The following is a 13,912-nucleotide window of genomic DNA, read 5'->3' on the forward strand; positions in this document are numbered from 1 at the left end:
CACTGTCCAAATACTTTTGGACCTCACTGTATACGAGGTATGTCATGTGCTGTGGTTCCCTTGGCACTGGTATTTGCCTTGCAGTCTCCCGGGTACACAGACATTCATCACTGTCAGAGCTCAGGAAGCCTGGGGGCATTATCAGAGAGAGAGAGAGAGACAGGCACAGAGGGCTCTCCATCAATCCACACATCCGCCCACAGGAAGCAGCTCCCATCGCAGGTAAACATGGAGGGAAGGAAGGCAGAGTGTGGAAGTCTTTCCGGCAGTCTATCAGCTAGCTAGTCAATAGAACCCGTGCCTTGTTTTGAAATGTTGATTCAAACAATAAATGCTGAAACAAAAGCGACATGTAACTGTACCACTATTTGTTTTTGAATGGGTTTGTTTGGTTCAATGGCCTATTGTTAAGGTCATTTATATGCATTTTTAATAATACTGTTGCTTTTGAACCAACTCGCAATGAACACAACATTTGAAAAATATCAAAAAATTGTATTATTGTTTATTGAGATAGCCTACATTAAATACAACACCAGCTTGAGTTTGTTTAGTTTGAGGGACCTATGATTTTTTTTGTTGAAGTTCATTTCCTGCACTTCTACATAGTTTAACAAGATGCATGACATATTTTAGGTAGGCCTGTTGAAAAAGAAATGATAGTCCCACTAAGCCCAAACCAGATGGAATGGCGTATCTCTGCAGAATGCTGTGGTAGCCATGCTGGTTATTTAATAATAATAATAGTAATGGATAAGGAAAACAGTCTAGACCCGATTTCCCCAAATGTTATTCTGTTACCAAATATGTTTTATTATGATCATTTATATGAACCCTCAATTGAACTATACATATTCTCTTTTACCGAATGTGATTCTATCAATTGTTAGCGACAGAGTCACACATTGTATAAGATGACTTCCCAAGCAAAGTCCAATTTATTTGACTCCTCTACTTTAGAAGGTCGTACCTCAGCATCTGAATGTCATAGAGACAAACCAAAGATATTCCCATGTGCATCAGAGTTGGTTCTTCCTCTGACATTTTACAGCCTAAAGCACACATTTATGTGTTATTTAGATCGGTATAAAGAATCGCAAATTGTAAAAATGAAGAAACAGTTTCTTTCAACATCTCAAATCAAGGAAGGTCCCCCCCTAGGTTGTGAGGTCAAAGGTCGATGAACACACTGACACACACAGCATCCTATAGAAGAGAAATCACCCGTGTGCATGACTTTGGAGACATGGTTAATGTATGTCTGTGATACAGAGGCAGTCCTTGGGCACCAGGACAGCAGTGTGTATTACAAGGCCAACCTTAGTAGAAAGCTGGGTCGAGACGGTCAATATCTGCTTCGGTGAGATTGACCACATCTCAGTTGCACAATATATCAGTCAATATTCTGTATTTCATTTCATTTATCCAGGATAGTTCTATCAGTAACACTTTTGAATTGTCATCTTAATCATATGGTTGATATGGCTCAGTTACCATGCTGTTTGCAACATCCCAGTTTAGGCTTTTATTGCTGCATGGAACAAATGTATTGGTGTCTATAAAAAAGTGCAATCTGGAATTTCCTTGTCCCCTGTGGCCACAAACAATCAAGGCTCCAATATACACACAAACACATCACTCACACACCACTCACATGGACCTGTTGCACACCGGCTAGCCTCTGGAGCTGAGTGTTGCTCAGTTGCTGCTGCTGTTGGAGGGCTGCTGTCTGAAGCATGAGGTGCTGCTGCTGGGCTGCATACATCTGCTGCAGGTACTGGGCTGCCGTGCTGGGTTGTCTGTGGAGCGCCTGTTGGATCACCTTCACAGAGAGAGGGCGAGAGTGATGAAAGATGCAAAGGTGAGAGAGTGAGCGAGTGAGAGAGTGAGAGAAAGATAGATAGATAGATAGATAGATATGTGTGTGAGAGAGAGAGAGAGAGAGAGAGAGAGAGACAGAGAGAGAGAGAGAGAGAGAGAGAGAGACACACACACACACAGATAGATATTAGAGATAAGGGATCACCAGCACCTGTTGGATCACCTGCACAGAGAGAGGGAGAGATAAAAGATGGAGAGGAGAGAGAGAGGGATATATATACACCTCAGAAAGCATATTGCCCAAATTCCCCACCTAAAGACACCCATCCATTTCTGTGGTTCCATGGTGGGCCCCAGAAAGTCTGGAGGACAGAGGGCCAGTGTCTGACAGCAGTGCTCAGTGCCCCCCCCCCCCTCCCCCGTCACCCAGACCTCATCTGTCAGAGAGGCCTGACAGCCAAGCCACATTCCCCAACAGACCCCCTCCTAGGCCCCCCTGACCTCCAGAGGACCAGCCCTACTCCATCACTGCCTGCCTGCCTCCACACTCCTCACTGACCGGGCCCCTGTTCACACCAGACCAAAACCATGCAACTGAAAAAACATGCAAACTTGCCACCTTCATGGTAGCACTTTATACTACGATACAGACTAGGCATTTACTAAGATTGTACACAGTAGAATGGTAATTACATTGTAATGAACTATCAATTACTTGTTTCTTTATGATTAATAAAAACAAGCATCAATGAGATACGCTGTAATCAGATGAAACTCATTACGTACCACACTTTGGAGATCTTTAAAAAAAAAATACTTCAGTGAACTCTGAAACAAACCTTGATCAAATAGCAGGGGATTGCCCCTTTCTCTTCATAGAGTTAAATACGATGAGACCCTCTCTTTTTCTTTAGAACTGACTTGGCATCACTTGCAATAGAAGTTCCACCTATCGGGCTGAATCCTCCCCAACCTGAATCCTCCCCAACCTGAAATCACCAGCCAAGCACCCGGCCAGCCACACAAGAGAGAAGTTCTGCCTTTGGGAGCCAATAGCTGCTCTCCCTTAGCCTAACTGGCCCCTCCCACATATCATGGGGAGCCCTCATTAACCAGTGACATCAGTGCATCTCAGGTTGACTGAGAGTCTATGTGGAGTCGCATGGCAAATGGGAGAGAGAGAGAGAGACAGAGAGAGGGGGGGGGGGGGGTTGACCAATGACCTGTGACCTAGATTTTCAGTGCTCAATGATATGATAGTCAGGATCACAGAGTTTTCATTCAGGTTGGCCCTTTTGTCTCTAACTGGTGGGACTGCTGTGGGTGGTATTTGAAGCATCATTAATCTGATACCTTTATTCACTTTCAAATCAAATCAAATGTTATCGGTCACATACACATATTATATTGCATTGACATGTCCGATGAGCAGTGACAAGTATGTGTTTCTGGAGGAAAAACACATACCATATCCTGGTATGAAAATAATTCTATGTAAGTATCATCAGTGAGACGATCTCTGAACACTCATTCTGGACTCACAACCAATAGCTTTAGTCTTAAACTGGCCACTAGATGGCGGTAAAGACCTGGCAAATGCTGCTTGTTCTGCACTACTGAGCAGGGTTGGAGATCAAATCCATTTCAAATCCATTTCATAACACCTCACAAACTCCAACTCCTATTACAACAGTATTGCTTTCTGAAGACATATGCTGCTTTACATGTGTGAAAAGTCACTTTATTGCACTATATTGTTGTTGTTGTTGTGATGCAACAAAACATCCAAATTCATAAGTGGATTATGTTGCAATGGTGAAAACAACAGCATTAGCAACACCAACATCAATAGCAACAGCAACAACCCAAGGGTTCAACTAACTCCATGCCACCACACTGGACACACTTCTTAGATACTGTATACAAACATTGCTACTACTGTACCTGAGCAGTCTGTCTACCTGGGATCCCAGCGTAGACAGAGATGTGGGGCAGGGTTGGCCTCCCAGTGCTGCTAGTAGTGACCAGGCTAGTGGTGACACTGGGAGTCGTACTGATGCTGCTGGCACTGGCGGCTGCCGGGCCCGGGGCCTCATTCTGCATGTCGCACTCCGCCTCCACTTCCCACAATCCACAGTGACTGCTTAGTCGGATACTCCTCTAACTGATAGAGAGAGAGAGAGAGCGAGAGAAAGAGTGTGAGAGAGAGAGAGAGCGAGAGAGGTGGGGGAGTGGAGAGATTTATCTTTAATTTAAAAATAAGTTGCAAGGCTGGTGTAATATTGCACTCAGAGCTAGTGGACATGTGTCTCATAAAACACATAAAACACAGGCAGAGTGTTGATAACATGGTCACTCTCTCCCCCCTCAGCCATGACTCCTTAGCCCCAATCTGGCAGGCCACTCTGAGAGGTGATAGGGAAACGACTAGAGTTACAGACAAATTTGCTCGTTATTGAGTCACTTGGAGAAACCCAATCAAAATGAATCACAGGCCTTAAACCATATTGCTCTCAGAAATAATGAAAATAAATTCCACATTTAGCAGTTATCTAGTGGGCCATTTTTGAATTTTGTTGCTTAGTAAGCCAAAAATGACATCCCTCCCAACTAGTCTAGTTTATACTGGCAGCCCAATTCTAATATATTTTCCACTAATTAGTCTTTTGACCAATCACATAAGATCTTTTCACATTACATCTTATTCAGAGCTTATCTGATTGCTCAAAATACCAATGAATGAAAAAAAGATCAGAATTGGTCTGCCTGTGTAAACGCAGCCTTGTATGTTAAGTCTGGCTCAATAGTTATAAGAGAATCACAACCCAACATTTATAAATATCTCTCCATTTTGAGACTCCTCCCTGGCAAGTGGAAGTGAATGGGGAATGCTGTAACACCTGCCGAAAAAAAGATCAGAATTGGTCTGCCTGTGTAAACGCAGCCTTGTATGTTAAGTCTGGCTCAATAGTTATAAGAGAATCACAACCCAACATTTATAAATATCTCTCCATTTTGAGACTCCTCCCTGGCAAGTGGAAGTGAATGGGGAATGCTGTAACACCTGCCGGAAATGTCCCCAGGGCAACTCTTCTCCAAAGCCTTGTCTTTCCTTCTACAGGTTTACAGTAAGATTTCTGTCTGTCCCATCTTTGTCAGCTCAACTCTCCTCTTTGATCGGGTAGCATCAAGTAATATCAGCTAAATCAGCAGACCTGGAAATCCTCCCACCCAGAAAAATCATGTTTGCAGCAAAGCACTAAAGTAAAACTGCAAATAATGTGGCCTGAATACAAAGCATTATGTTTGAGGTAAATCCAACACAACACGTCACTGAGTACCACTCTTCATGTGTTCAAGCATGGCGGTGACTGCATCATGTTATGGGTATGCTTGTCATCAGCAAGGACTAGGGAGTTTTTTAGGGGGATAAAAATAAACGGAATAGAGCTAAGCACAGGCAAAATCCTAGAGGAGAACCTGATTCAGTATGCTTTCCAACAGACACTGGGAGAGGAATTCACCTAAAACACAAGGTCAAATACACACTGGAGTTGCTTACCAAGAGTAAATGGAATGTTCCTGAGTGGCATAGTTACAGTTTTGACTTAAATCGGCTTGAAAATGTATATCAAGACTTGAAATTGGCTGTCCAGCAATGATCAACAACCAACTTGACAGATCTTGAAGAATTTAGCAAATATTGTAAAATCCAGGTGTGGAAAACCCTTTGAGACTTACCCAGAAAGACTCACAGCTGTAATCGTTGCCAAAGGTGATTCTAACATGTATTGACTTTACTTATGTAAATGAGATATTTCATTATTTCATTTTAAATAAAAACATGTTATCACTTTGTCATTATGGGCTAATGTGAGTACGTTAGATGGGTGGGGGAAAAAATCAGTTAATCCATTTTGAATTCAGGCTGTAGCACAACAAAATGTGGAATGAGTCAAGGGGTATGAATACTTTCTGAAGGCACATCCCCTGCCTGATTCCCAGTTTGTCCAGAGCAGCTGGAGATAACATGAGGTCTCTTGGCCACTTGAAAACAGTTGAGTCTGTTTTAGGTAGTGAGTCACTGTGCCAAAATGGCTGAACGGATTTTCAAGCCTGACATCTTAAAATAACTATTGGGAATCAGGCCTTTCAAGTTATCAAGTCAAAAAAATGATCAAGATGAACTAGATCAGGGCACATGTGGAGGATGAATACAAGGTCATGTGGATGGAGAAGGAAATGCATTGCTTCACAATGACCATCAGGGTATTATACCCTCTCCGTGCATATTAAAAGCCCTTTTTGTGACATGACTTACATTGCATACTCTATGAATATGACCACAGCACATGATTTATGGCCTTTATGGGGTGGGTTATGACATTTCCAGTAGTAAGATTTGAGTTCAATATTCAAAAAGACAAGCGCTGTAGCTTTCAAATTATATGTCACTTTCTTTCTTTTTTGTTTTGGTGGGTAACCCAAAGATCACTATTAGATCTTCTAGACCAGTGATTCTCAACTTGGGGGTCATGACCCGGGAGGATTTTAAGGGGTTGCAGGACTCACTCACTGACCAATACAATAAAGTTCTCGACCCACACACACACACACACACACACACACACACACACACACACACACACACACTGATCCAATGAAACTACAGATTACAGTGTATTGTTTTGTTTTAAATGTGACATGTCCAATCATATAATACAGATCTTCTTCTGACAGCTAGCTTGATTGACAGCTAACTATGCAGATGTGTTCTGCAGGCATTGCACATGAGGATAGTTAGCTGTCATTTAACTCATGTAGGCTTAGCTGTCAGAGTAAAAGCATGGACACGTTTGTTCTTCATCTACTGCTGCTTCCAATGTCAACAACAAGCCAGACAACCCGGGAATACCCCCCTGACTTCATCAAATATGGTTTTACATATACAGAAGACAGTCAGGGTGAGTGTAGACCGCAGTGTGTCCTACGCAACGAGCCGTTAGCTAATGAGAGCATGAAACCCTCCAAAATGAAAAGTAATCTGGGCACCAAGCATCTAAGCCACAAAAATAAGACAGCTGACTTTTTTTTTAAGTATCTGGAGGCCTCACAAGGTTCATTGAACAACGTATGCACGATACAAGAAAAGGCACTTCGCGCATCATACCTTGTGGCCCAAAGCAAGTGCAAAAAAGCCCACACTAGCGCAGAGGATCTCATACTCCCTACTGCGATTAATATGTGCACTGGAATCTTGGGAGATTCAGCCGCCAACAAACTAAAAAACCATACACCTATCCAATGACACCATGAGGAGGAGAATCCAGGACATGTCTGAGGACATAACGAGGCAGACATCAGAGAGCATCAGTGCAAATGGCCATTAAGCACTGCAGCTTGACGAATCCACAGATGTGGCTAACCGTGCAATTCTAATGGTCTATGTCAGACACATCTGGGATCATAACTTCGAGGAGCAGTTCCTTTTTAGTGCTGATTTGCCCACCACCAGCACTGCAGAAACTGTCTTTAACACAATGGATATGTCTCTGGGCTCCGTGGGACTGGCTTGGGATTGGTGTGTTGGTGTGACAACTGATGGGGCAGCTGCCATGACAGGTAAGCACTCCGGAGTAGTAAGGCGGATCCTGGAGAGAGCACCGAGTGCGACGTGGAACCATTGCTTCCTACACAGGCATTGGCAGCGAAGGGCAAGGTGCCTGAGCTCCTCTCCACTCTCCAGGATGTGATCAAGTGTGTCAACTATATCAAAAAGAGTTCCACAAAAAAGCAGGTGTTTCCAGACCTTCTGCAGGGATATGGGGAGCGAGTACCAGCAGGTGCTTTATCGTGCAGAAGTCCGCTGGCTTTCCAGGGGTAAAGTGTTGGGTCGCTTTTATGAGCTTCGAGCGGAGAATGCTAAGTTTCTTTCGGAAAACAAGTCATCTCTGGCCGAACATTTCGATTGTGAGGAATGGCTCGCACAAGTTGCCTACCTGGTGGATATTTTTGATCATCTGAATTCGCTCAATGTGTCAATGCAAGAGAGGGGGCACAATCAATTTGAACAGAGTGACAAAGTGGATGCCTTCATGATTAAGCATACTGTTTGGGCAAATCATGTTTCTAAAGGGAGGATGCAAAAAGTTTTGCGACTACTTCCCGGAGGAGAACAAGAGACAAGACGACTGGATACGGGACCCCTTTCGAGTGGAGATGGGAAGCGTCACGTTGCCAAGCAATGAAGAGGATCTGCTGGTGGAGCTGTCATTTGATTACAGACTGAGCATGCGCTTCCCGAAAATGACACAGATCTGCTGCAGCGTATCCTGCTCTCGTTTGTCAAGAATCATGCTACCGTTCAGCATTACCTATCTGTGTGAAAATGGCATCTCTGCTATGGCCGTTCTGAAAACCAAAAGCAGAAACAAACTAGCCAGCATGAGCTCCGAGTTGCACTGTCAACCGGACTTCAATAAACGTATCAAATTATTGTTCAAAGCTGTTGTGCAGCAACTCACTGCCTTCCTGAAGACAAACAATGTATATGAAACGCATCAGTCTGGTTTTAGACCCCATCATAGCACTGAGACTGCACTTGTGAAGGTGGTAAATTACCTTTTAATGGGGTCAGACTGAGGCTCTGCATCTGTCTTCATGCTCCTAGACCTTAGTGCTGCTTTTGATACCATCGATCACCACATTCTTTTGGTGAGATTGGAAACCCAAATTGGTCTACACGGACAAGTTCTGGCCTGGCCTGCTCGGAAAGATATCAGTTTGTCTCTGTGGATGGTTTGTCCTCTGACAAATCAACCGTAAATGTCAGTGTTCCTCAAGGCTCCGTTTTAGGACCACTATTGTTTTCACTATATATTTTACCTCTTGGCAATGTCATTCGGAAACATAATGTTAACTTTCACTGCTATGTGGATGACACACAGCTGTACATTTCGATGAAGCATGGTGAAGCCCCAAAATTTGCCCTCCCTGGAAGCCTGTGTTTCAGACATAAGGAAGTGGATGGTTGCAAATGTTCTACTTTTAAACTCGGACAAAACAGAGATGCTTGTTCTAGGTCCCAAGAAACAAAGAGATCTTCTGTTGAATCTGACAATTAATCTTGATGGTTGTACAGTCGTCTCAAATAAAACTGTGAAGAACCTCGGCGTTACTCTGGACCCTGATCTCTCTTTTGACGAACATATCAAGACTACTTCAAGGACAGCTATTTTCCATCTACGTAACATTGCAAAAATCTTAAACTTTCTGTTGAAAAATGATGCAGAAAAATGAATCCATGCTTTTGTCACATCTAGGTTAGACTACTGCAATGCTCAACTTTCTGGCTATAAAGCACTAAATCATCTTCAGTTAGTGCTAAACACAGCTGCTAGAATCTTGACTAGAACCAACTAATTTGATCATATTACTCCAGTGCTAGCCTCTCTACACTGGCTTCCTGTTAAGGCAAGGGTTGATTTCAAGGTTTTACTGCTAACCAACAAAGCATTACATGGGCTTGCTCCTACCTATCTTTCTGATTTGGTCCTGCCGTATATACCTACACGTACGCTATGGTCACAAGACGCAGGCCTCCTTACTGTCCCTAGAATTTCTAAGCAAACAGCTGGAGGCAGGGCTTTCTCCTGTAGAGCTCCATTTCTATAGAATGGTCTGCCTACCCATGTGAGAGACACAGACTCGGTCTCAACCTTTAAGTCTTTATTGAAGACTCATCTCTTCAGTTGGTCCTATGATTGAGTGTAGTCTGGCCCAGGAGTGTGAAGGTGAACGGAAAGGCACTGGAGCAACGAACCGCCCTTGCTGTCTCTGCTTGGCCTGTTCCCCTTTCTCCACTGAGATTCTCTGCCTCTAACCCTATTACAGGGGCTGTCACTGGCTTACTGGTGCTCTTCCATGCCATCCCTAGGTGTTGCCCCCCCCCCCCCCCCCCCCCCTTGGGTTGTGCCGTGGCAGAGACTTTTGTGGGCTATACTCGGCCTTGTCTCAGGATGGTAAGTTGGTGGTTGAAGATATCCCTCTAGTGGTGTGGGGGCTGTGCTTTAGCAAAGTGGGTGGGGTTATATCCTGCCTGTTTGGCCCTGTCCGGGGGTATCGTAAGAAGGGGCCAGGGTCAGTCTGTTATAGCTGGAGTATTTCTTCTGTCTTATCCGGTGTCCTGTGTGAATTTAATTATCTTTAATTCTTTCTTTTTCTCTCTTTCTCTCTCTCTCTCTCGGAGGACCTGAGTCCTAGGACCATGCCTCAGGACTACCTGGCATGATGACTCCTTGCTGTCCCCAGTAAACCTGGCCATGCAGCTGCTCCAGTTTCAATTGTTCTGCATGTGGCCATGGAACCCTGACCTGTTCACCGGACGTGCTACCTGTCCCAGACCTGCTGTTTTCAACTCTCTAGAGACAGCAGGAGCAGTAGAGAGTCTCTGAATGATCGGCTATGAAAAGCCTACTGACATTTACTCCTGAGGTGCTGACCTGTTGCACCCTTGACAACCACTGTGATTGTTATTAATTGACCCTGCTGGTCATCTATGAGCATCTTGGCCATGTTCTGTTATAATCTCCACCCAGCACAGCCAGAAGAGGACTGGCCACCCCTCATTGCCTGGTTCCTCTCTAGGTTTCTTCCTAGGTTCTGGCCTTTCTAGGGAGTTTTGCCTAGCCACCGTGCTCCTACACCTGCCTAGCTTGCTGTTTGGGGTTTTAGGCTGGGTTTCTGTAGGTGATAGAAGGAGCCACCAACATCCACCAGGTAAGAACGTGGTGCAACTCTCTGTAGGCACGAGCCCAGCCTCCAAAGTTCTGTGTGGTCTGCCCGCAGCGGTTTCATCCTTATCGTTTCACCCACCTCCATCACTGGTAGGTCTCGACAAGTCCGGTCGTAGAAACACTTAGCGAGCTGCTTTCTGTGGTGTTGTTGTGGCGCAGTTCTTTGGCCATGATGCAGAGCTCAAGTAGCTTGTTAGCTACGGGGATGGTAGTCTTCAGACGTCTGGACAGAAGGCATTGCGCTGGCCTGCTGTCCATGTTTCGGTGGGTGTGTTCCTCCCCTGCAAGACGGCTTTCCAGGGGTCGTTGCTGTCACACAAGGCCCTGCGTAACAGGTTTTTTGCAATCTTGACAGCTGACTCTGCCTTGCCATTTGCCTTTGGGTCTTAGAGAGGAGGTCACGTGGTCAAACTCCAATTTTTTTGGCAAAACGCTTGAACTGTGCATTGAATTGTGGGCCATTGTCCGTGATGACCTTGTCAGGCTGGCCTTGCATTGCAACCTGCGCCCTGCAGCCTGCGATCAGGACATCATCAGCAATGGTTTCAATGCCCTTGAGGCCAGCCAGTACCTCGTGCTGTTTGCGTTGGTATACCCCATGCACCACTGAGACACCAAACGGGAGCTTGAGCCAGCTATTCCCACCCCAGGGAGTCCAGAAGGTAGTCATGAAGCTGCTTTCTTCGTCCAGCTTGCATTGAAGGAATGCATCTCGTGGTGAAAACCATGGCCTTGGGAAGCTTGTAGAGGACATCCTCCAGTGTCGGTATGATGTTGTGGGAGTATTTCAGTGCTTGGTTCAGATGCTTTGGGTCGATGCAGACCCTCAGCTTCTCTGGCTTTTTCACCATATTGTCAGTTGGTTCAGTCACAGATGTCATGTGACCATTGACCTCATACTTGTCCAGCTGGGCTTTCACAGCCACTTTCATTGCAATTTGCACATTGTGAGGAGCACACTGGACTGGAGTGATGCTCTCATCCAATTCAAAGTGTACCTCCCCAGGTACAGATTCAACGGGCCCGTTGAATACATCCTCATATCCGCTGATATCAGGGGTCCATGCTGGACATGCTCCACGATGTGCAGGTCATTGATACGGTGAATTGCATCAGTACCAGGCATTCACATGTAGAGCCTGAGAGGAGAGGATGTTGACTGGTTTTCACGATCTCAAACTCCAGCTTGTGTTTGTGTCCCCAAATAACACATTCGGACTCAAAGATGCTCATTAGCTCTCCTGAGTACAGCTTTAGGCTAGTATCGCTGGGCAAGAGATGTGTGTCAGGTGCCAGATTGATTTTGTCTTTGTAGCTCATTACGTTGCACATAGCACCGGAATCCAGTTGACATTGTTGCAGTTTGTTGTGTAATCGTAGTGTCACAAACCATTTCTTCTTCTTGGGTGTACAGCACCAATGGATTCATGCATGGAAATGTCACTTTCACTGTTCTGAACACTGAGTGACATCAACAACACAGTGAATTCTGCCCTCACTCACCCTTCTTTTGCTTTTGAGACACACTTTTGCAAAGGGCTTATTAGTTCCACAAGCTCTGCATGGTTTTCCGTAGGCAGGGCAGTGCTCTATGCCTTGTGCGTGTGCATTTCCACAGTATTTGCATGCTATGGGGCTGCCTGTGTTCACCATTTGTGGTGAATTATTCTGCCTAGTTTGGGTTTGTCTGAATGTCTGCCTGGCAACAGCGTGAACAGTATCAGCGTCAGTGCGTGGGGTTTCGATTTCCATTGCTCTCATTCTCATGTCAGTTACTTCAGCAGTGCGGCACATTTCAATGGCAGTTACTAATGTTAAGCCTCTCTCTCAGTAGACGCTGACGCGTGTCCTCATTTGCAATTCCCAGTACTATTCTGTCGCAAATCAGTTAATCTTTCAATCCACCGTATTCACAAGTAGCAGATCTTTCCCTCAAACGGGTTACAAAGTTGTTTACTGAGTCCCCCTCTTCCTGTTTGCAGCTTCCAAAAAACGAACCGCTCGTAAATGGCGTTCCTGGCAGGTTTGAAATCATTCTCCAATGCATCCAGTATGGCCTTTGCATCACTCTGTTGTCGTGCTGTGAGGGTGAGATTGTGCCGTTAGATATGCCTGCATTCGCTGCCCATTAAACTCCTCAGAGTTGCCGTGTGGACCTCGTTGGGTTTCTCACGTACACCGGTCGCAAGTGCATAGTCCTCAAATTAGTCCCTGAAGTTGTCCCAATTAGTATTCCAGTCCCCGGTGAGAACCATGGAATTTGGTGGTGGAATGTTCACTGCCATAGCGATGGAATAGGAGATCTCTTTGCCTTCAGCCATCAAGGTAGGTAGTGATGCTAGCTAGCCAGCAAACAACGAGTTGATCAGTGGTGTGACTAAAGTTAGCAGTAGGAAATGGCGTCTGTTTGCATATGGAACGTAAATGCACCTACTGTGCCTTGCAAAATGATTAATTCCCCTTGGAGTTTTTCCTATTTTGTTGCATTACAACCTGTAATTTAAATAGATATTTATTTGGATTTCATGTCATGGACATACACAAAATAGTCGGTGTATTGGTGGTGAAGTGATATGAAAGAAATAACTTGTTTAAAAAAAATGTGTTGCATGCATATGTATTCACCCCCTTTGCTATGAAGCCCCTAAATAGGATATGGTGCAACCCATTACCTTCAGAAGTCACATAAATAAAGTCCACCTGTGTGCAATCTAAGTGTCACATAATCTCAGTATATATAAACCTGTTCTGAAAGGCCCCCGAGTCTGCAACACCACTAAGCAAGGGGCACCACCAAGCAAGCGACAATATGAATACCAAGGAGCTCTCCAAAACAGGTCAGGGACAACGTTGTGGAGAAGTACAGATCAGGGTTGGGTTCTAAAAAAATATCAGAAACTTTGAACATCCCACGGAAAAATGGAAAGAATATGGCACCACAACAAACCTGCCAAGAGAGGGTCACCCACCAAAACTCACAGACCAGGCAAGGAGGCCATTAATCAGAGAGGCAACCAAAGATAGCCCTGAAGGAGCTGCAAAGCTCCACAGCGGAGATTGGAGTATCTGTGTCACCCCCTGACCTTAGAGAGCCTTTTTATGTCTCTATTTGTTTGTTCAGGGTGTGATTTGGGTGGGAATTCTATGTGTTGTATTTCTTTGTGTTTGGCCGAGTGTGATTCCCAATCAGAGGCAGCTGTCTATCGTTGTCTCTGATTGGGAATCATACTTAGGTAGCCTTTTTTCCCACCTATGTTGTGGGATCTTGTCCTTGCATTGTTGCTGTTGAGCCCTAA

General features: G+C 44.9%; 1 protein-coding gene across 4 annotated transcripts in view; it reads right to left on the reverse strand.

Annotated features, from left to right (window-relative positions):
* Nucleotides 1–13,912, reverse strand: part of LOC109907868 (polyhomeotic-like protein 2) — a 54,795-nt gene that overhangs the window by 29,643 nt on the left and 11,240 nt on the right. For all 4 annotated transcript variants that reach the window (XM_020506122.2, XM_020506125.2, XM_020506124.2 and 1 more), the window contains exons 2-3: nt 3,766–3,985; nt 1,655–1,822 (exon numbers count right to left, since the gene is read on the reverse strand). In XM_020506122.2, the coding sequence (XP_020361711.1) occupies nt 1,655–1,822; nt 3,766–3,924 (327 nt within the window). In that variant the 5' untranslated portion in view covers nt 3,925–3,985. The remainder of the gene's footprint in view (nt 1–1,654; nt 1,823–3,765; nt 3,986–13,912) is intronic.

Source organism: Oncorhynchus kisutch, linkage group LG17, assembly GCF_002021735.2.
Source record: "Oncorhynchus kisutch isolate 150728-3 linkage group LG17, Okis_V2, whole genome shotgun sequence".
NCBI lineage: Eukaryota > Metazoa > Chordata > Actinopteri > Salmoniformes > Salmonidae > Oncorhynchus > Oncorhynchus kisutch.